General features: G+C 35.2%; 1 protein-coding gene across 4 annotated transcripts in view; it reads left to right on the plus strand.

Annotated features, from left to right (window-relative positions):
• PRR16 (proline rich 16) overlaps positions 1-23,679 on the plus strand; it is a 271,710-nt gene that overhangs the window by 154,423 nt on the left and 93,608 nt on the right. For 2 of the 4 annotated variants that reach the window (XR_004423467.1, XR_004423466.1), the window contains exon 2: positions 14,687-15,589. Coding sequence is in view for 2 of the 4 variants with exons in the window: in XM_033109852.1 (XP_032965743.1) it covers positions 14,687-15,442 (756 nt within the window). In the remaining 2 variants the exon portion in view is untranslated. Of the gene's footprint in view, positions 1-14,686; positions 15,673-23,679 lie in introns of those variants that run through there. The other 2 variants (XM_033109852.1, XM_033109851.1) reach the window with 2 other exon arrangements.

Raw genomic sequence — 23,679 nt, forward strand, 5'->3', positions numbered from 1 at the left:
TGAAACAGACACAGGACCTCTAGGGCTATGCAAAGGGACTTTCAGGGCACTCTGGAAGATTTCTTTGAAGAGGAGATATGTGGGCTAATTTTTGAAGACTAGGGGAAGTGTGTGTGTGTGTGTGTGTGTGTGTGTGTGTGTGTGTGTGTGTGTGTGTGTGTGTGTGTAGTGTGAGCTCTGGGAGGAAACAGAAATAACTAGGTCTGGGTAGAAAATGACTTACAAAGACCCAGAGAGACCCAGCATCTTCTAAGCACTGAAAAAAATCACAAGAGCACAGAGTGAAGACGAGTGGCACCAGAGCATACTGGGGTGGAAAGCAGGACCCAGGTCCTAGGATCATGGTGCCCTTATTAAGTATTTGGTCTTTATCTTAAGAGCAATAGGATACCACTTGAAGTTTAATAATTTATATTATACAAATATATATAATATGAAATATATACATATGTAATAGAAGCTCTGACTGCAATACAGTGAATAGTTTAAACAGAAGAAGGAGTGCATTAGATAGAGAGGAATTTTGTTTTTGCATTCTTACTCATGATGTATCTTTTATTCAGCTAGTTTAGCATCAATAGGGAATATAATACACAACCTGATGTTTACTTCCTTTATACTTTTGTAAATGCAAAAAGAGATAAGAGATTGAGAGCTATGAGCTTGTGTTCAAATTGACAGTTCCATACCATCAGGAGGAGTTGCAGCTTCCTCCTGAACATCATTAACATAATGGAATCATGTGGAGGTCTATACTCATAAAATGCAAATAGATGAGCCATTTCCATCTATTAAGCTCCTAAAGCAAATTATGATGAGAGATGTTTCCTTTTCCACACTTTACAGGCAGCCTCAGTAGAAGCATGTTCCCTGTTAAAATAACAAGGTATCTTAGGAAACAAAAATTAAAGTGAGCTATCACATTTCAGACATTATAATTTGTAGGCAATGTTTGTTACAGGGGAAAGAAAAGTCATAAACACCTCACTTGCTAAAACTGATAGACAAGTAATTGTGGAACTTACATAAAGTGATCATTATATGTAGCACATTTTAACAACATGGAACTAAACTGTGCTTTAATAGCCCTTTCTCCCTTATTATTTAATTGCTTTTTTATTATTTTTTAATTCTAACCAGTAAGCTATTGGACATGTGACAATTAGAAATTGTGTATAATAACTTGGGAGATTTCTGCTTCCTTCAAGAGCAATTCAAAAATGCTACAGTTCTATGAGGGAATGATTTATATAAAATCAGGTACTTTTGTGTTATATGAGTTCAAAAGAATAAACATCTTAGTTTTGCAAATTGTGAAGTTAAAATGTTTGGATCATTTAGTGCTTCAAGTAATTGTTGAAACTTGTTTAAGTTTCCAAGGCTGCCAGGGTCCAATAACATTTTTTGACAAATCATATCTAGAGTTGAATTTTACATTTACACCTGAGTTATCTATGTACTATTCATTCTATGGGTACAAAGAAGCTAGAGTTATAATAAAAATAAATGAACCCACCAAAACATGTGCCCATTTGCAATCTCTGCCAAAGCACTAACTTTGTACATTCTTTCAATAGATCTTTTGGGGACTGATTTTCAAAATTTCAGTTTCATGGGTTTAAACTCCGTAAACTAGCTTACAGGGCACCCCACAGTCTGGCCTTCATTTGTCTTTTCACACTTGTCTTATTCATGTACCATCACCTACCTTAATCTTTACCAACACATAAGTAATTATACATTATACTTCATGCACATTCTATGGCCTCTTCCTGTGAATTTCATTTTTTCATTCAAGAAATCTCTCTGATATCACCTGGTTTGAAGCTATCTCTGTCTAGTGCCACCAAGTGACCTCCAGGTAAAGAGGAAATATCCCTTTTCTCTGCTCTCCTACACTTGCAAATCCTTTACTACTGCGTACATCACAGTGTATGGTAATTATTAGTTCACATGGGGGTAGAACTGTGTCTCGGTCATCCATTTTCTTTGTCTTGGGTATGATTTTAACTATTGTTTTAATTTTTGTTAAATTTATTGGGATGACATTGGTTAGTAAAATTATTTAGGTTTCAAGTGTACCTTTCTATAATACATCACGTATGTATTGCATTGTGTGTTCACCACCCAGAGTCAGTCCTCCTTCCATCACCATATACATGACCCCCTTTCCCTCTTCTACCACCCTTCTCCCCCCTTACCATCTGCTAACCACTAACCTGTTGACTGTTAGTTTTTGTTTGTCTTGTTCATTTGTTGTTTTTAGTTTTATATCCCACATATGAGTGAAAGTCATATGGTTCTCAACTTTTTCTGTCTGCCTTGTTTCACTTAGCCTGATAATCTCAAGATCCACCCATGTAGTCACAAATGGCAGTATTTCATCTTTTCTTACGGCCAAGTAATATTCCATTGTGTATATTTACATCTCTACCCAATCATCTATCGAAGGACACTTTGGTCGTTTTCATGTTTTTGCCACCGTGAGTGATGCTGCAATGAACATAGGAGTACATGTACCTTTACAGATAAATGTTTTCAGATATTTTGGGTAGATACCCAGAAGAGGGATTCCTGGATCGTATGTTAATTCCTAATTTTTTGAGGACCTTCTTACTGTGTTCCATAGTGGCTATACCAATTTAACTTCCTACCAGCAGTATATGAGGGTTCCTTTTTCTTCACAGCCTCTCCGACATTTGCTATTGCTTGTCTTGTTGATGATAGCCATTCTAACAAGTGTGAGGTGATACCTCATTGTGGTTTTGGTTTGCATTTCCTTATAACTAGTGAAGTTGAGCACTTTTTCATGTATCTGTTGGCTTTTTGTGTGTCTTCTTGTAGAAGTGTCTGTTCGGGTCTTCTGCCCATTTTTCAATTGGATTGTTTTGTTGCTGAGTTATATGATTTTAATCACCGTCAGTTTAATATATGTACATGCATTCCAGTTTCCAAATGAAGTTCTGCATGTGGATGAACAAGTAAAATTCACCTCTTCTCTTTGTTTTTTACATATTTACCATTTAAAAATGTATTACATTTATTAACTTATTGGGGTGACATTGGTTAGTGAAATTATATAGATTTCAAGTATATGATTCTATAATACATCATCTAACAACTTTATCATCTTTTTCGTCCTATATCTAGACCTGTTCCCAAGAGATAACCCGTATTAACTATGTGTCTTTGTTTTCCAGGTAGTCAAGTATCTAAATAATATACGCACTTTTTTTTTCTTTTTACCTTCAAACTGTATCACTTGATTCATCTTTATGGAGATGAAGAATTAGTCTTTCTGGCTTTTGCCATATGTTGAAAAGTCAAGAACCAGTATCTCAGTATACAAGTAGAATGAAACAATGTTAATGACCCCGTAATGAAATAAATTTAAACCTATATTTCTAAACTTGAGCCTCTCAAAAGGGAATTCAATTCAAGATTCAAATGGATTCCTTTCTTGCACACAATTATTCTTATCATATGCCCTGGAATAGCTTACTTTTCTCCACATCATTAATGTGTAACAACTTTCCAGTGATATAGCTATTGAATATACTGTAATTCATTATTGTTTTTTCATGGAGCCTTCTGGTTTCCTATTTCAGTTTAGAATAATTGCTTTTTAGGACTGTGGTATAGTTGTCATTCTTAAATTTGTTAATTTGTTTTCATGCTTCTGTGCTAATTGTAATATTTTTTGGATCCTGTGTGTCCCTCCTTTCTTGGATTATATTTTACTGTGCTAGGGCATATTCTTAACTATTGAATAACGTATACAAGGGAAACAAGTTGTCTTTGTCCTTAATATCTAAAAATATTTAAAATTTTCCTTACAACAGAATGTTAATTTAGCCAGGTATAGAATTGGGGCTGAAATCATTTTGCACCAGAACTTTTGAAGTTCCTGGTAACTTCATCCTTTTATCCTGAACAAATTATGATGATTTCTGTTTCTTTCTGGGTGTCCTGTATTTGCTTGGTAAGTGACTGACTTTGTTTTCTTTTTCACTCATCATGATTAACACTCAGTTGACTCTTTCCATCTAAAGCTCTATTTGTATTGTCAACTATGACATTTTTTTCTTTTATGATTTCACTGATTTGCCATCCTATGTTTCTTTTTTTTTTTTTTCTTTCTGGAACCCCGTAATTAGTTGTTGAAACTCCAGGATTGATTTTCCTACTGTCCATGTCTTTTAACTTTTTCTTATATTTTCCTTTAATTTTTTTTTTTTTAATTTATGTTTGGGAATATTTTTTTTAGATTTTATCTTTTAATCTTTCTATTCATTTTTTAAATTTAGTATTTATGTTTTCTGTTCCAAATATTTTTCTTATTTTATGCCTTCTTATAATAGTGCGTTCTTATTTTATATCTCAACACATTTTCAAACCTCTCTAAATACATTAATTAGATTTACTACAGAGTTCACTAATAATGACATCTTCACCTTCAGTATTGATATGTTCACTCATATTGGTCTTATATTGTGTGCCATTGTTTACTCTCAAATATCTCATGATCCTCAGTCATGTTCATATTATAGAGACATTTTATAGTCCCTCCCATACATGAGGTGAGGAAGGATGCTGATTGAAGGTTCTGAATGTGTCAGGTGGGCAAGCAATATTTTAGGGTACCTGGGCAGAAAGACAGCAAGTTGATGTTCTTAGCCCATTTCCACCACCTTCCCAATGGAAAAACATAAAGAAGAGCTTTATTCTGAATTGTTACCAACCACGCTCAGAGCCTTGTTCTTATCCAAAGACATTGCTCGATTTCTATACAGCAAGAATCTCAGTTTTGGGCGGCTGGATGGCTCAGTTGGTTAGAGCGCAAGCTCTCAATAACAAGGTTGCTGGTTCAATTCCCTCATGGGATGGTGGGCTGTGCTCCTTGAAAATGGCGACTGGACTTGGAGCTGAGCTGTGCCCTCTACAACTAGATCGAAGGACAACGACTGATGGGTCCTAGAAAACACACACACACACACTGTTGCCCAATATTCCCCAATAAATTTTTTTAAAAATCTCAGCTTTTCTTTAGAGTGTGAGTTATTACCACCTTGTCAATCTCACGGCACTTAAAAGAGTGTGGGGCCATTTGACAGGATTTTTTTTCCCACTGTGAAACAGTCGTTTAACAATTTCACATTCTAATTTTTGTGTTATTTCTCACTTCCACTCTCTCCATATTCCACTTTCAAGTATAGAATCCTTCTAGGACTCCATCAGTGCTTTTTACACCTTTTTATTAACTCACCCATGTATGTACCAAAATTTCTTGTGAATGTGTAGCCCACTCTGAGACAATTTTCTGAATTTATTACTATTTTTATTTCTTTACTCTCATCTAAATATAATAGGAGGAGGAAGCCACTATATGACCAGGAAGACACTGAGTACATATGACCAGTTCTTGCTGTATAGAAAACCAAAATCTTTCTTTTTTAATTCTCAGTATCTCATACAATAATAGATTAATAATATTTGCACAATAAATATTTGTCAAACCCAACTGAATTCACAGTAAATATTTTTTAAAAAATACATTATAGCTTTATCTTGCTTTTCTATTGGTCAGGCTTGACTATGACTGATGATAGTGGTTTGTTTAATTTTAGAGCTAATTTAGTTTCAGAGAACCTGTTCTCTAATATTGTAGGTGTTGCCAATTATATGACTATTAAAAAATATTGTAGGCATTGTAGGCATTGCCAATTATATGACTATTAAAAACGCAAGCAGCACAATACCTCCCCAAAACATACTGTCTTCTGTGTCCAAAAACATATTTCCAAAAATTGAACACTTTTAAGCTTGACCTTTCGTATTTACTTCCCAACAAGGAAGATCAGATGCATATGATTTTGAGTATGTATGATATGTGTATATGTTTTAGTCTCTATTGCATAGATACTGGTTGCCTTGGAATATCCTTTCTCCTTTCTTATTTTGTAGAACCTTAGCTGTTCACTGGGCACACTGAACCTTAGATAAAAGGCTATTATTTTCCAGTCTCCGTACATCTAGATAATTTTGGATGGTGAGATATGAGCAAATAATACGTATTACTCCTGAAACATTTCCTTAGAAAGGAGTAGGTATACCTTCCCACCCTTTTCCATCCTTCTCCTTGAAATGCATATGTGAAGTTAGCTCTCCAGCTATGAACTTGAATAGGAAAATGAAGGCCACACCCTAGGGATAGTAGAGCGGAATGTTAGACAGAGTCTGGGTCTCTGACAACTTCAAGATACTGCATTATTCTGGATTACATCTACATCTACACTATATACTCTATCTAACACACCCAGAGTAAGGAGAATAAATAAGCATTAGATAAGAGAACTATATTATGACGTTGTTTAGCATGTTGTGCAACTATGTCAGCAAATGATTGGCCAGATCTCTAAGGAACAATAATATTGTTTTTAAAAAAATAATGGTTGCTGTAGAAATCCAAAGACAGCTTTGGGAACCCAAGGCAACTGTAGTCATCCTTTGAGACTCGAGCATTTAATGTTCACCACCAGAACAACCATCCTGGTCACTGAGCCTTTCTAGAAGTCAAGGGAAGCCTGAATTACTTCTACATGTTAAAGTTTTTATAGAGTTTTTTTTTTTAATTGTGGAATACCTTAAATGCTTCCACTTATTAAATTGTTTCTAACATAAGTATAATTCAATGTTATTCTTCCATTCACAAAATGATTACAGGAATTATCCATACATATTAATTTACATGTAGTATGTAACCACTACTGTGATGTAGCAATGAAACACAAAGTTATATACTGTATTACGGACTATTTGTTTTAATTATTTCTCTAAATCAGTTGCATAGATAGATAGATAGATGAAAAGGGGGCAGGGATTTAGAAGTACAAATTGGTAGTTACAAAATAGTCACGGGAATGTAAAGTACAGCATAAGCAATATAGTCAATAATATTGTAATAAATATATATGGTATCAGATGGGTACTAGATTTATTGGAGTGAACATTTCATAAGTTTTATAAATGTCTAATCCCTATGTTGTACACCTATAACTAACATAATATATGTCAACTGTAATTGACAAATAAAACAATTATTAAAATATAAAAATGAATAAAAACGTTCAAAAAATGAAAAAAAATAAAATTGATGCAATGACGATAGAAATGAAGTGCATGAGTTATGAATTTGAGGGATGTTGCCCTCTTGTTTCCATGCTGGAATAGCGCCACTGGTGACTCGACTACTTTCTGCTTCATCTCCCTCAAGGAGGATCTGACTGGGTCTACCAGTTGCTATCCTATATATGTCTGCTGGACAAACCTCTTGTGTCCGCCTGCATTTGAGGTCAGCCACTGAGCATGGTCTAATAGTTACCACTAGATTTTACCTGTGTGTTTATCTTGGTGGAAATCTTATGGCTCCCATTAATTTCTCTTTTCAGTTCTTTGTTGCTCTTGCTACAAATTTGAAAATGTGTTTGTTTTCATAAATCAATATTAAAAGTCTTAGAAGAATTCATAAATTTCCGTGTACATATTTAAGTTTTGGCTAAATTCCTCCTTTTCTTTCATTAATTTATAACTGGAATTCAGTGATTGAGAATTGTTAGCGAGGAGGTCCTAGAGAAAGATTCGCTGAAGTTGAAAAGGTTTTCTTGTTTTTTAAGGCAATTAAACTACATACTATGGGATTTTTAATTAAATAAGATAAGTAGGATTTATCTAGAGCTATGCAGATAAATATTTGAAGATAAATATATACTTAAACTATCTTAATTGTTTTGGAAAGTGACTGAAAGTTCTCTGTGCCAAGCTGTGGAGCTAGGATTTAAGAGTCATAGGAAGAATTCAGCATCTCACCAGTTCTATTTCTGCCTTCCATTTTCACTATATAATCCATTCCAATGTGCTTCTGGACCAAATGGAACTGCTGGGGTTGAAGTCCTTGAAAATCCAACCCAAGCTAAGAATGCTGGAAGGAAGAAAGGAAGATCAAGATGTGACTTTCTCTCAGTATCTACATTTATCCTGTTCCTTCACTCACTGTATTATTCTGGAATATCTCTATGTGCAATCACTGTGCTCTCTGCCAAAGAGACAAAGATGGAAGCATGCTTACATGGTCTGAGGGAAAACACACAAAATAGACCATTCAAATATATTAAGGCAATTATAATGATAAAAGGATAAACCCAATGAAAGCATAGGAAAAGGAACTCCTAATTTATTTTTAAGTAAATCTGTTTATCACGAATTTCACTTTAAGAATCCTACCGTGTCTTAATTTTTATTCTTTATAGTTCAATATTTATAAAAATAATATAAACTAAATTTTTTATTCCCAAAAATAAGTTAGGTCATATTAACTACTTCATTTCTTTCCAATCTGCTTCTGTCTATGAAAATCTCTAGGGATATTTTCCCAAATGTGAAAGCTTTGAGTTCATGTGATTCCTAAATCACAGTTATCATTATTCTTAATTATTCCACAATCTAACCATAGCTTCCTTGTATGTGAGGCTAAGAAAAACCTCCTGGAATCACCAAATACGACATTTGCCATCATCTTTTATTTAAATATCTGTCTCCATTTTATTCCCATTAGCAATTTCCCCCGTATACCTGAGTAGCCATAATTACTTGGACAGATGACCCAATTTCAAGTCTGAAATATACATTTAACCTTTGCACCTGAAGTTTCCGTGTGGATGTGCTTAGACTTATGATTGGCGTCATGCTCTCTTCTCACCTCCAAAACTCTGCAAACAATCTGTCCACTTTATTGTACTGTCTTTTATTTTGTATTCCCTTTAATGCCATCATTCCTGTGGTTATGATTCCTTTCGTTGCAATATGATACTTCGAAGTAGAATAAGCAAAACACAGAAGTGTAATAAGAATACCCGCACAGTGTATTCCTTGTCTGGCTAATTTATTCATCTGTCATTTGGCTGCAATAGCATCTCATTAGCTGAGTAAATAAAGTGTAACACCCCTCAATATGTTTTCCACATGGCAGCTGTAAGAATTCTTTTCTTTCTAACTTTAGTGTTAAATATTTGCTTCACTTTCAAATTATAAAATATTGCACACATGACAGAAAATAAATAAATTAATGTAACAAATGTAACCCAAACTTAACAAACATAAACAGTTTAATTACTTTATATCAAGTTTTAAACGAAATAAAATATTTCGACTATACAGCTGATGCCTTCCTACATCTATTCCTTTTCCTCCTTGATGTGTATTATTTATTTTCACGTTGCATAAATTAAACTGTGTGTGCCTCTGTATGTAAACAATATACATACTGAATATATATTTTTTAACTTTATAATTCAGCATCAGTTTTTTGAGATTTGTCCCTACTGATGTATATAGCTCTAGTTACTCCATTTGGACTACTTTATACTTACTTAATCATTTAATAATAGATATTTAGGTTGTTTCCAATTTTTTGCTATGATAAAACAAACAAATACCTGCAAGAAACATCCTTATGCTTTTTCAACTCTTGAACGTCTGGTAGAGTTTCTCTCGAGTTGGCTAAGCTTTGTTCCTAAAAGACATGTACCATAGCGTTGGTACCTTATTTCAATTTATAGGTCATTGTCTTAAAGTTTCCCAACTGGCTGAATTTACATTCACACTGGCAATGTTCAAAGTTCCCATTTATCTACATCATCACCACTAAACTGTTTTTTTACTAAATTATTGAGTATAAATGCTATCTCATTTTTCTTCAGTTTTGTAGTAACCTTGTTTACTAGTGAGATTGAGTATATTCTTATTAGGAAATTTGATGTTCACCTTATGTGTATTACACCTTTACAAACTTATTTTCCATTATTTTCATGTGTATACATGAACTCTCGATTTTGTTTCATTCATTTGTTCTCTGAAGTCAGTATTGACACAATGCTGTTTTGATTAAGAAAGATGTAGATTCAGTTTTTTCTGGATTAGTATTAATATAGCTGCATTAAGTTTCATTTGGTTACTGTTTGCTATATCTTATTGCTATCATTTTAAAATCAATATTTTGTGTCTCTTTTTGAATAAATTGTTTTAATCTATTTATACTTGTTATGATTACTAATATGTTTGAAGTTATTTTTCCTACTGTCTTATGCAGTTGTTTCTATTCACAATGTTTTGTTTTTTCTTTTCAGTTTTCTTATTATCTGCCATTTTTAGATTTGCCAAATTTTTCTTACTTTTTAATCCTTGTATTATTTTGGAAGTTATATGTTTGTCTATTATTTCTGTAGTTGTCCTAATTTTTTTCATGTGCATTTTTGACTTAATAAAGCCCAAAGTTAATCAATAGCAGGTAGATACTGATTCCATACACACACGACAAAAATGCTTTCACTGTGATTATCTTCTAATCAGGCATGTTATTTTCCCTAGCATTTTAGTTTTACATTTTTCTAGCTCTCTTTCAAGTTAGTCATTAGTATATTATTGTTTTCTAATCAGTGTATATTTTAATTTATTTATTTAACAATTTCTTTGTTCAGCCACCTATGGATTTTGTATTCTTTCTTCTGATTTTTAATATTTTTCTAAATTGTCATTCATCGGTGCTTTCAACGCTGAGCTATAAGAAGTGTAATCTCTTAGTCTTTATTGTCTGGTAATGTCTATTTCACTCTCATTTTTACAGAGGAGTCAAACTATATTACAGTTCCAATTACTTTTTTTCAATATGAAACACATTGCTAAATTTTCTTCAGGCTTCTATTGCCTGTGTGAAAATTTTCTGTCAGCCTAATTTTTGTTACTGTATAAATATTTGGTGGTGTTTTTCTTATTGTTGTAAAACTGTTATCATTACTTTCAGTGCTTTATATTTTCACTATGGTATGATTGGTGTGGGTTTGTTTATATTTTCCTATTTGAAACTCTGTTACTTCTTTAACTAGATGATGCTTCAGTTTTGAAAACTACCAATTCATAGTCTCTTTGAATATTGCTCCTCTCACTCTGGAACTCTTTTTAAAAATATGTGGTACTTATCACAACATAACAAGGACTCTCACAACCTAGCTGCTACCTAACCAACTTCATCTCTCAGAGTGCCCTTCAGCCAAAAGAGTCTTCTTTAAAAGGACATTTAACAGGCGGCTGTTTCCTTAGTGGACTGTTAAAATTACCCCTCTTCTCCCAGTTGACTGCAACTCATCCCTCAGGAATGCTTCACCAACTTTTCTGATGGGGTCTTTTTGTTCCCGCTTACAATATCTTGTATTTCTTGTTCAGAGCACTTGAGCCAGTTGCACTTTTACAGTTAGTTATTTGTTTGAGTATCTAATTAATGTCAGGCTCCTTGACTAGATTCCCTGCTCCATGAGGGTAGTTCTTCATTTTCTTTTTTCATTTTTTTTTTTAATTCTGTTGGCATTTTATAGACACTGAGGAAGTAACAATATAGAGACTAAAAGCAGCCTGGAACTGTCAGGACCTCAGGGACCCAGGCAGTACTTACTCATCTGTGAACGTCAGCTCCAGTTCCCTCACCGCAGACAAGCTTTCTCTTCTTCACTGCACATACTTAATACAATAAAAGCCTTAGGGTAGATAACTTTCTAGGTGAAATAACGCGCAGCACCCATGAACCAGGACTGTCCCTCTGTCAATCACATTATATTCTTTAAGTGTCCTCCCACTTTAATTTCTATGACATCAGCCTAGAGCTGGAGAATGTGCCACTAACTCTGTGGATCGTTTATGGCTAAATATGTTTTTCCTATTTTATTCTAGGAGCAAGTATGACTTTTTAAGTAGCTCCACCTTCAAAAATCAAATAGGAAAGAAAATGTTTCTGTTTACACTTGAATGAGGGAAGTAACCCTCAGTGCATTTACTTAATAAATATTTGTTGAGCCCCTGTTGAGTGCCATTCACTACATTAGGCCTTTATGATAAACTAGGAAAAACAAAAATGGCCCCTGACCTCACTGAGATTTGAGTCCTGAGAGGAAACATTATCCCAATGCTCACAGTTCTACTAAACATACAGTCAAAAAATATGTGAATGATTTGAATGAAAGCAATATGGTTCCTTGTGAATATTTAACAAATTAACTTGATCTATAAGAGGAGTTGTGGTAAGATGAGGAAAGTTTACTTCATAAGTGACTACTGAGCTAAGTACGATTTTACAGATGAATAGGAGTTAAGACAAAGAAGACAGGTCAGAGCATTTCAAGAAGAAAAATTAGTATGTGCAAATGTCTTGTGGCAGGAAGCCAATTCACAATTATGAGGACCTAAAAGAAAACCAGAGAGGTTTGAAAACAGAATAGAAAGGGAAACTTTAATTAGAGTTGAGGATATAGAGTTATTTATGAGTGAAAGACAGTGATGTGCTGGCTTATATGAGCTAAATAGGGCCAGTTGTTATATTTTGGGAAATTTGGTGAGCCAACTGTTAAATAATCATTATTAAAAACAAAAGTATTCATATAAACTTAAGTTAAATAAGTTACATTAAAAATAATGGCTCTAGTTATTCCTAACCATTCATAAGTATTTTACTACTTTTTACTGTTCTTTGTGCTCTTCAGTTTATTTATGTCTAGTCTGTTGGTATAGTGGAAACAATTTATAATGATGTAGTACTGCACATTTCTTCCCCACCTCACTTTCCATGTTGTGTTTACTCACTCCAAATTAACCATGATGGAAGTTTACACTGTGGAAAATGACAGATTTTCCAACCAGGATCTTCTTACACCTCTAAGAACCAGTTGTTAAGGACTTACCAGCACAACACTGAGTAACACTATACAGGACTTTGGTAAGACTTTATTTTTATCACAGGAGGAATGAACAGGCATTGAAAGGTTCTAAGCAGGGAGTACCTTCATATTTTAAAAAGACCACTGAGACTACAGAAATGAAAGATGAAGCAAGGTGACTCTGGTTGGCCCATCTGGTAAATAATGATGGCTCCTACTAAGATCAAAGCAATGAAAATAGAAGTGAATGGAGTTAAGATGTTTAAGAGTTAAAATAGAAGGCTGAGCTCTGGTGACATTTGCATGAATCAGTCACTTAAGACGCTCATGAGGAAGGAGTAAAATCTCTATATACTCCCTAATTTCTAATTGGTTATGATATTTGCATTTTGAGACCAGTCTGGCCACCATGTGTCAAACAGCCAATTTCACAGTTGAACAAACTTAGCCCTGAGTAAGACAGGATGGAAAAATGTACAAATGGAAGCACATGGAATGAAGGGACTACGTATCTGTACAAAAATAATTTTTAATGTAATCATAACTTTTCCATCCTGATATATGCATAATAGTGCATGTATGACAGCCATGAAAATGGCCTCTGAGATCTCTGACTGGAGGAGTGTACACGACTGAGGATCCAACTGCCATGCTCTGAAATCCAGCAATTGAGTCGAGGCCATTCTTCCCACACGCTGCCCTAGATAGTGACTAACAGCACAGAGACACTAAGGCACGCGTGTTATGGGAGATGCCAGATTCCTTTGATTGGCAGCTTTAACTCCAGGGCGCCAATGGCTTTGCCAGTCTTTCCTTAAAACTGCATTGCCTAACATGCTTCCACTCAAGTTTCCTGTCTTCAGAACTACTGCCCTTCACTGGGGGTAGGACCTACATCATGGTCTGATGGCTCTGTGAGCCTCACTCAATTCCATGCCTCTTCCTTGTGTCTGTGGCAGGTCTTGAGTGGTGGTTCTGACTTGGGTCCCTCCCCAAGTGATTGCAGACATCTGTAGTGTTCCTGGGCCCAAAAGCATTTCCTGCCCTCTTCCCCAAGGTCAGTCAGCTTTTGCCTCTACACTCTCCCAGAAGTAGGAAATCACTGACTGTGTCTCAGAAATTCGAGGGTGTTTGTTTTTCCATTCCCCTAGTTCTTAAGGCTTCTGTTTGGTAAAACAGAAGGGACTGGGAAGCGACTGGGGATTTGTGCCTGTGTGCCCAAGAGGGACTTTTTCCAGTTTCCCACTGATCGGCACGTGGGAAAGGCGCAAAGAGTGAGAACTTAGGACACTGTGTCTGGTCTCCTCGGGATTCTAAGTTGTCATGATAGCTCCCACTCCGCCTTTAATTATTCATTAAAGTTTTAGCTGTTTTCTTTTCTCACTTTGGTGGAGGCTCCCTGTTTTCCATGTGATTTACCAAAGGTGAAACAGTCGATGTGTCCTGTGTATCCTCAAAGAGTTTGAAATTCTTTGCAGTTAAGTTCACCTGGTTATCTTGTGATCTTAGTTCCCTGATGGTCTCAAGAAAAGTTATGATTGTGCAGATTATTGCGCATTTCCTCATTTTTTCTTAGCATGAGATTAATGTTCTTCTGTAGCTTTCTGCATGCTAAGAGGAGTCCCTCCGTCTTGTCTTTAAACATCAGTTATGTTTGTGCATCAGGATTTTATCATTGGAGACTATAGCAGAGTTAGGAAGAGAACATATACGTAAATAGTGTATTATATTCTAGGCATGTAAAATCATTCTGTTACGAAACAGTAGGCACTCTTATGGTTGCTATTCTGTAAGTTTAATGAATGAAAACATACCCAATTCAGCATTAGTCAAGGCTGGGGTAGCGGAAACAGCTAGACAGGAAGACATTGTTTGGAGTGTACTTTGCTTTGGGTCAGTCTTCAATGCAATTTCTTTGTCCTTTCCACCAGGTGGTTGACCAGATTGACACCTTGACCTCTGACCTACAGCTGGAGGATGAGATGACCGACAGCTCCAAAACAGACACCCTGAATAGTAGCTCCAGCGGCACAACAGCCTCCAGCATAGAGAAGATCAAAGTGCAGGCCAATGCGCCTCTCATTAAGCCGCCGGCACACCCGTCTGCCATCCTCACCGTCCTGAGAAAGCCAAACCCTCCGCCACCTCCTCCACGGTTGACTCCTGTGAAGTGTGAAGACCCCCAAAGGGTGGTGCCAACTGTCAATCCTGTAAAGACCAATGGCACCCTTTTACGAAACGGAGGCGTACCAGGGGCACCAAACAAAATTCCAAATGGAGACATCTGCTGCATACCCAGTAGTAATTTAGACAAGGCTCCAGTGCAGCCTCCGATGCATAGACCTGAAAAAGGCCGGTGTCCCCAGGCAGGACCTCGGGAACGCGTGCGGTTTAATGAAAAAGTGCAGTACCATGGCTATTGTCCTGACTGTGACCCCCGGTATCACATAAAAAACCGGGAGGTCCATTTACACAGCGAACCTGTCCACCCCCCAGGAAAGCTTCCTCGCCAAGGCCCTCCCCTCCCTCCGCCTCCCCACCTGCCCCCATTTCCACTCGAAAATGGGGGACTGGGAATAAGCCACAGTAACAGCTTTCCCCCTCTCAGACCTGCAACTGTGCCTCCGCCCACTGCACCAAAACCACAGAAGACGATTTTGAGGAAATCGACCACTACGACAGTGTGATGTATGCCATTTAAAAACACTTTCTGTTTTATTTTGATTTTTATATTATAAACATAAAATAATAAGTAATGAGCACTTTCTACTCAAGCAATAAAAAGCCCAAATATATTAATCCTGCATTCAGCAAAGTGACATAAAAATCACCTGGTAAGTATGCAATGCATCGTTTATATCCTGGATGTACATTATTTAAAAAGTTGCATCATCTGAAAACACAGAATAATGAAAAAGCTGAATGTCTTGTTTGTTTTTAACTGACCTATGACAAAGAGTGACCTGTAGATTTCAAATAGTTTGTTTTACTATTAGGTTGGGGCAAAAGTAATTGCGGTTTTTGCAATTATTTTTAACCTTTTAAACCACAATTACTTTTGCACCAACCTAATAGAAGAGATGGGATTGGATTCATTTTATTCATGCCTAACTTATCTATGCATTAATGACATGTCATACTGTTAACTTTGACCTAATGCTTTTTAATAAGAAATTTTAACCCTGAAGGACTATTGTATTATTTTTTGTAAAGATGTTTTGCCACTAATTTTGCGTTACTAAATGCTGAGTACAATACCAAAAAGTTTATTTTCTATACCATACACTCATAATTATATGTTCAACCCTATTGGTAATGAAAGATTTTATCAATAGAAACATATGTCAATAAACAATAGTACATAATAGCAAAACAAAATATTCCTCAGAATTAAAATGAAGCAGTGGCATATTTGATCCCATAGTAATATTCATTAAAGTAGGTAGTAACACTGACAGAGTTTGGAGATCACAGTGTGTGTATGTCAGAATTTTCTAAATTAAATGTCATAATCAAGTAATAAATAGAACATATTTTCATGTTATATATTTTGGTGCCTCAAAGACCATTTATTGAACGCGTCCTACTCTGCCAGTCCTTCTACACCCTCCCCACACTAAGCATTCCTCCACGGCATGCCATAAACCACTGAAACAGTGGGATGTTTTGTCTCCTGCATTAGGAAGCTCTTCATCTCCCTAAAGGAGCCACATGTATAGGAGAATGATAGGGGAAAAATAAAGATGCTTCTGGGACAGGATGTTTTAAGCATTAGCCTTAAGCTTGCTCCTCTGAGTTGAAATATGCCAGGGGTCTTTGTTATTCTACAAAAGGAAGAAAAGAAATCCTTTCCTCCTAACACCTGGTGAAGGTTCTTCTCTTCAGTCTGATTTGCTCACTGCCCAACTACCATGATTTGGACTGATTGGATGCTTTGCCCTGGAACTAGAAATGAGTTTACCTCCCCTAAAATCATCATGAAAGGTATGTGCCTGAACAAAATATGTCCATGAATTGGCAAGAGTAGAAGGAGTCATCTTTGGTGGAAATTTGTTTATTGTGACTCTTAAGAGTACTGTAATCTTTTTGACTATTTGGCTTTTGATCTTTAAACTTTAACTTTTGTTGCTACAGGAAGGTAGTCTTCAATCATATTTCTCTGTTGCCTTTAAGTACATCATGGTAATTTTGAATACTATTTTTAAATAACTTCATGTTAAAAGATGATAGTATATTTTAGGCAGAATGACAGAAAGATGATAGGCTTTATTTACAGGAAAAATCAAATGTGTAAAAAAATGCAAGATGTCATGTTAAAAATTTACTCAGCATGATTTTTGTTCTGTGTGTGTTGGACATGAGGATAATGAAAACAGAATTAATCCACTTTTTCAGAAAGTTACAAAACGTAAGACCAATAATCAAGAAAATCCATAATCAAAATTTATTAATTATATGATCAGTATGTTTAATAAATATGAGTCAGATAAACAAATAATTGATGTGTTGAATACCAAAATAATATATTCTTAACTTTTTCATGTAGCTTAATATAAATAAACCCAGGGTTTCATCATCTTTCTAGATTTAAGTAATTCTTTTCGAATGTTCATTCAGTATTAGACCTTTTGGTATTATAAACAATCTTAGAAGACATGCGGTTTTATTCCTTCAGACCATCTTGCTTCCACAGCCAGTTCCATAGCCAGTTACTGAAACTATAATAATTACCTTATATTGTCAGACATTGACCCCTATAGCTATCTGGAACCAATCTGGATTTAAAAGTAGAGCTTCTTAGCAACCACAGATCATCCACAGAGTAGATAACTCACTTTCCAAACAGCAAGTTGAGTAAGTTGAATTCATGCTGATTGAATAAGGACTTTGTGCCATATGCCTAGACACAGCCTCTAAGATTCAATCCATCTCTCTGCCTTAAAGTACAGATAACACAACCCCATGAAAGACTGTGTATTTTTTTTAATTTATTGGAGTGACATCAATTCATAAAATTATATAGGTCTCAGGTGTATAATTCTGTAATACATCATCTATATATTGCATTGTGTGTTCATCACCCAGAGTCAGTTCTTCTATCACCATGTATTTGATCCCCTTTACCCTCTTCTACCAACGTCCTCCCCCTTACCCTCTGATAACCTCTAAACTGATGTCTGTGTCTATGAGTTTTTGTTTGTTTGTCTTTTTTGTTTGTTGCTTTCAGTTTTGTAACCCACACATGAGTGAAATCATATGGTTCTCAACTTTTTCTGATTTATTTCGCTTAGCATGATAATCTCAATATCCATCAATTTTTTAAGTTTGGTTAGTGACATGTGCTCAAACTACAATACATGTTTTAGTTTAACACATTTGTAAGTAACTATTGGTCTAGAAACCTGAGTTAAATCCCAACCTAAAAAAGTTATAGTTTTATATAAAGACCTTCTCTTATTATTGTTTATTATATAAGCAATATTAAGTGTTAGATTATAGCAGTGTTGGGATTTTATTTTTAGTTTATTTACCCCAGATATTACCTTTTTCTCATTAATGTATGGAATACATTGGGCCAATAAGATTTTCCCCCCCAACTGATAATTTGGCAACATTCACTAGAACTTAAGTATCTCTTTAAAATATATGTACATTTGTAAAACATGGAAAGTAATTAACATAGAGCATCATAATATTTGCTGGGAATCTTGTAATTAAAGTTTTCTAAGTGGCAGTGCAGTTTTTGTAATCAGCCAACATTACTTTCAAAATTTAAATATTGAAGTGCAAGCTCTGAACATCATCCATTAAATTATCATAAAGCGTGGTACATATTTCTTCTTCCTGAAGATGCCAAAGTAGAAATGCTGTCCTCAGATCATTAAGGGTGTGGTTTGTTTTTCCACACTATGCATTTGAACACTTTTATTCATACATAGAGTAGTGTACGCAGAGCTAGCCTCCACACTCCTTTGAAAGTGATGTTGCTATAAAACATAAAACATTAATACTGCTCATGACAATATCTGTTTTTAATGGAAGGTAGAACATATATATTTTTTAAATGTATCCATATGTTAAACTGGAATAGGAAAAGTTTTGTCTTTGTGTTAACTTAAACAAACATTGTCCCATTTTTGTGATGAGAGGTGATTGTATCTGTACTGATGAAAGGCGAAAAGAAAGTAAAAATTGAGCGAAGTTCTCTTTTACCTCCCAGTAGATATAGCAGTTTTAAAAGGGAATCAAACTGATATTTTTTAGGTCATGCTTAAGCTAAATATAAAATATCTGCTGAAAATTGCAAGGCATACAAGAAGAGAAATTCCCCACTCTTCCAATTTGGTATTATTATATTCATGCCTCCCCTCATTAGTTCAATAATATTCTAGAAAAAAAATAAGTCTGCTATTAACTGAAGTGGTTTCATTAACCTAAAAAAAAAAAAACAACTGTTTGAATTTTTCCTGCATCTAATTATTGAATGAATAAAGGAGTAGGGCACTATATTACTATATTATATGGATTTTTTTTGCCTGATCAGTAGTTGAGTTACTTTCAGCATAACCAAGAGCAGCAGCTACATACAGTCTCTGAAACTAGGCAAGATTTTTTATGTACAGGTTCTAATTATAGCTCTTTTTGGAGGCTCTGTGAAGAAAACCCTAAGTAGTTCCACATGTAATTGCCCTGGGAATGGTGTAACCAAGTCATGAATCACTGCCTTGACTGAATTTTTTTTTTCCGTGGAATATATGCAATAACGCCATGTCAAGTCTTGTATTTGTCCTGATTCAGTTTCTTTCCCCCGATTCTCTGGTAGTAGCACGTTTTACTATAATGTGCACTCAAATTTGTAGCAAAAGATTGCATTGTAATGTTCTTTAGAGAATACTGATGATTTCCTAGTAAGGAAATGACTTATGAGACATAAAAATCCATATCACATAATTAGGTGAAGTGCACATTCTCTGACGATTAATAGATACTATCAGAAAAATCACGTGATGTTTTCTGGCTCAATTTGATGCTGTATTTAAATTTGTAGATTAAACATGTTGGAGTTTTAGAATCGTTCAAGTTGCCTGATTCTGAAATAATGACGGATGTGATGCTACCATTAGAGTACACAGCAATGTTGAATATAAAAGTGTAGTTAGCCACATCTTAGTGGAGCTGCAATTATGGAGGGTGTCGTTTCATTGGAAGCACTTGGAAATATGTTTTTGAAACAAACTAAAATGGAGCATAAAGAAGCTTTGCAAATAAACCTCTCTTTAAAATGTAATTCAATCAATACAGGTTATAGAATTGTGCAGAGGCTAAGGGAAAATAAGGAAACATTGCTTATAATTTCTGACTTCTAGACTGATCAAAAATAGGTAAGCTAATATTATTAACTGCTTTATGAAACTTTACATAAGTTTTTTTCTTAGGGTTTTTATGAATACATAGGGTTTCCCTAGGTCTCATATGAATGTATAAAATAATTATTATTATCCTGATGTACAAGTGAAGACATCCAGATCTCAGTTTCAGTATTTTACCAAAAGCAACCCTTTAGTCAGTGACTGGATTGGCATTTTAGTGCCAGCATGACTCCCCATAATATTTTCCCCACTCCATCACCATTTAATTGTGTTCTTCATAGTCCTGAACTTCGCAAAATTTTCCTTTATTCTTAGCAGTTATTTTGACGCTGGAAAGGGGTTACCTAATGTTGTTTTGACATTCTTAATATGTTAGATCTTTGCAGAATATGAAAGTGATTTCAGACAATTTAGCTACCGTCTAAAATGAATGAACTGCTGAATAATGCAAGCCTCATTTTCTGATGTATTATAACCAGGGGCTTCATCTTTCAGGTTTTTTTTTTTCTTTTTCTTTTTTTTTCTGTAAGTTCAAAGCCTATTATTTTGGTTTCTTTTCCTAAGAAGTTCTGAATTCATAGTATTTTACCATTTAACTCTGATTGTCTCACTTCCATTACTAATATTTGTGAATTTCATCTATTTAACATTGACCCCTAGAGCTAAAAAAAAAAAAAAAAAAAAAGATCAACGCTGTGGAACCACTAAAACAACAATGTTTTAGAGCTGTCCTTAACAAAAGTATTTCCATCCTTTTGTAATTAGACTATAGATATGATTTTCCACACTTTGATAATGGAGGTGTCAATTCCCCTAATTACCAAAGGGGATTTTGGACCACCTAAATAAAACAATGTGTGCCCTCAAATGGGTTAGGGTTGATGTTGACCAGACATGATATCTCACCCTTATCAAAGGCTTACTTTATGCCAATCTTCTACATGTTTGTATGTATTTGTTTTTTCTCATAACATTATTTTTCCCTCATAACAACCCAATGTCTTAGACCTGTTATTACCTACATTATGCAAATAAGGAAACTGTGGCACCTGAGGCCTACTACTGCCCAAGGTCATAGAGTCAGGAAGTGGTCAAGCCGCAATTGTAAGGCAGGCAGGCAGTCTCCACAGCCCACGTTCTTCACTGCCTTTCAGAAATGCCTAAAGCACGGCCACTAAATCATGCATGGCTCATCTTAGAGCTGAAAGTCATTTCATTGAAACTCACCTGAAGAAGTTGTTGGAAGATATAAAATAAGAGAAAAATGAGTGTATTTCTGTTTAAGTCGAGGAAGACTAGTCCATGCATCCTGCTGTAGCAAACAACCCCTGTATCTCAGAGGCTTCTGAGTTATTCCTTGCTCCCTCAAAGTCCACGCTGAGTCAAGAGAGTCTTCAAGACAGGAGTCTCTCGGACAGTCACTCAGCAATACAGGCTGCGTTATTGTGTGGAACCACCATCTGGTCAAGCGTCCTCTTCCAGGACCACCACAACAGAGGAAGGGCCAACTGGACACTCTTACCCATGTTTTGATCTCAGCTCTATACACTTCATTGGCCACAGCACAGCCACTACATGGCCATGCCTGTAGTCCCCATATGCCTAGAGAAAAGGAGATCTACATATGGGAGACCAGCAGTAATGCCACCATTGTTTCCGAAGGGGAAATTTTTTTGGTGTGTGTATAATATTAATATACTATAGACAATTGTAGACCTCCTTTTATTTCTTTTCATATTACCTGATGTTCATTTAATCCTACCATAAATTAGGATATCATATTATTTTAAACAAAGATGGAGAGGAAAGATGTGACTCTTAACAGCCCTGCTAAACACTTGGTAGAGAAAACTGACAACATTTACTGAGAAGAGGGAATGAGTTTTATAACAGCCTTTACCTACTTGCATTCTGTCTGAGGATACTCACCAACCTACATTTTGTAGTTCAATATTTTAGAATTGCATGGTTAATTTTCATTCATCAGATTTCTAAATAAAGATTCTTTTTTCCCAGAAAATTAGGTTACTATATAAATAATTATCCCCCAAAGGATAGATAAACCTAATTTGAAGACACATACTTATCTATCCAGAATAGTCAAAGAAATATGAAAACGTACTATAGAAATTAGGTCATTGATTATATAAATTATGACATGTGTATTTATAATATTAGTTTAGAAGGCAGTGTATTAGAATGAAAGCATAAATTGAAACTAGAAGGCCTGGATTTGCATCTTAATTTTCTCAACTCCTAAGTGTCCCTGGTCAAATTGTGTAGCCAGGTCTGAGACTTGTTTTAGAATGAAAATAATGGTGCCACTATTTCTTACCTAATAGGGCTCTTGAGTCATTTTTCTCTTCCCCTTGCATATTCTGGGTTCATCAAATCCTCCTTTACATATATGGGGCAAGGAGAGTAATATCAACAGAGGGATGCTGCAATTGCACAACCCCCAAATGTACTTCTAAGGCATCAGGACTATAAGCTTTAGCTCTTTCCTAGGCAGCTACGCTGAAACGTAAGATGGATGAGGCAACATGGATAGGCAACTTCAGGATTCAATAAGTCTGCAGCCTTCAGAGCCATTGAATAAGCAGAATCACCAAATTATTCTACTTCATTCTTTGCATATGTCAGAAACACCTCCCAAACTCTTCTTTATAACATCCTCTAGGTTGGAGCTAAGTAGACTATGTGTGGCAGCATAGCTAATTACTATTTACTCTATGCTTTGTTTTAAATACCACTATGTTATTTGTTTGGAATGAATGCTCTTCTGCTGACACAGACTGGGTTACATACATAGGTCAGCTTAGTCTTCTGCTTCTTTTAGTTGCTCAAACTCCAACTCCTTTTTAGCTCATGTCTCTCTGTAGTCACAAAAATAGAAATGATGTGCATTTTCCTTGCTTTATTTTGGCTAATCTTTAACAAATTCTTGGTCTTGTTACCCAAATTGCCTGGTTTCACCCAATTTATTTCTACTGTAGTGACACTAATACACTTAACCATGCTTCACTACCACCCAATCCCCTAACATTTCACTCTGTGTTTCTCCTGTAGAGGTTACCACCTTCCTACATATTGTTATAAGGCACTAATGATTTCATGAATGTGTAGGTACTTTATGAAGTGTAAAACCTCAAACAAATGCAAATCACTTGCCAAATTACCCATATTCCTTGTTAATCTGGTGGGGTGATTTGTATTTGCCTAGGTTAATGCTAGTAATATTTAATTCATCTCATTTGTGGAGTAATTAGTTTACTTAGGTGTTTTTTTTGCAGTTACTGTTATCAAGTAAGCCTAATGATTTTCTTAGAATCTTGCTAGTTGATATGTGGAAATCTCATTTTTGATTTATTAAATTTTGTGAATTAGCAAGTCAGAAAATGAACCTGACAGAAATCAGAGGTGACTATAACAAGCAAGCACAGTTTATTAAACTGTTTTGAAAAGTGTAGCTTAGTTTTAATTATTTATGTTAATATTTAATAGCACATAAGTAAATTCATGTAGAATATAATTTGTCAAACTAATTAAAGCCT

Source organism: Rhinolophus ferrumequinum, chromosome 7, assembly GCF_004115265.2.
Source record: "Rhinolophus ferrumequinum isolate MPI-CBG mRhiFer1 chromosome 7, mRhiFer1_v1.p, whole genome shotgun sequence".
NCBI classification, from domain to species: Eukaryota; Metazoa; Chordata; class Mammalia; order Chiroptera; family Rhinolophidae; genus Rhinolophus; species Rhinolophus ferrumequinum.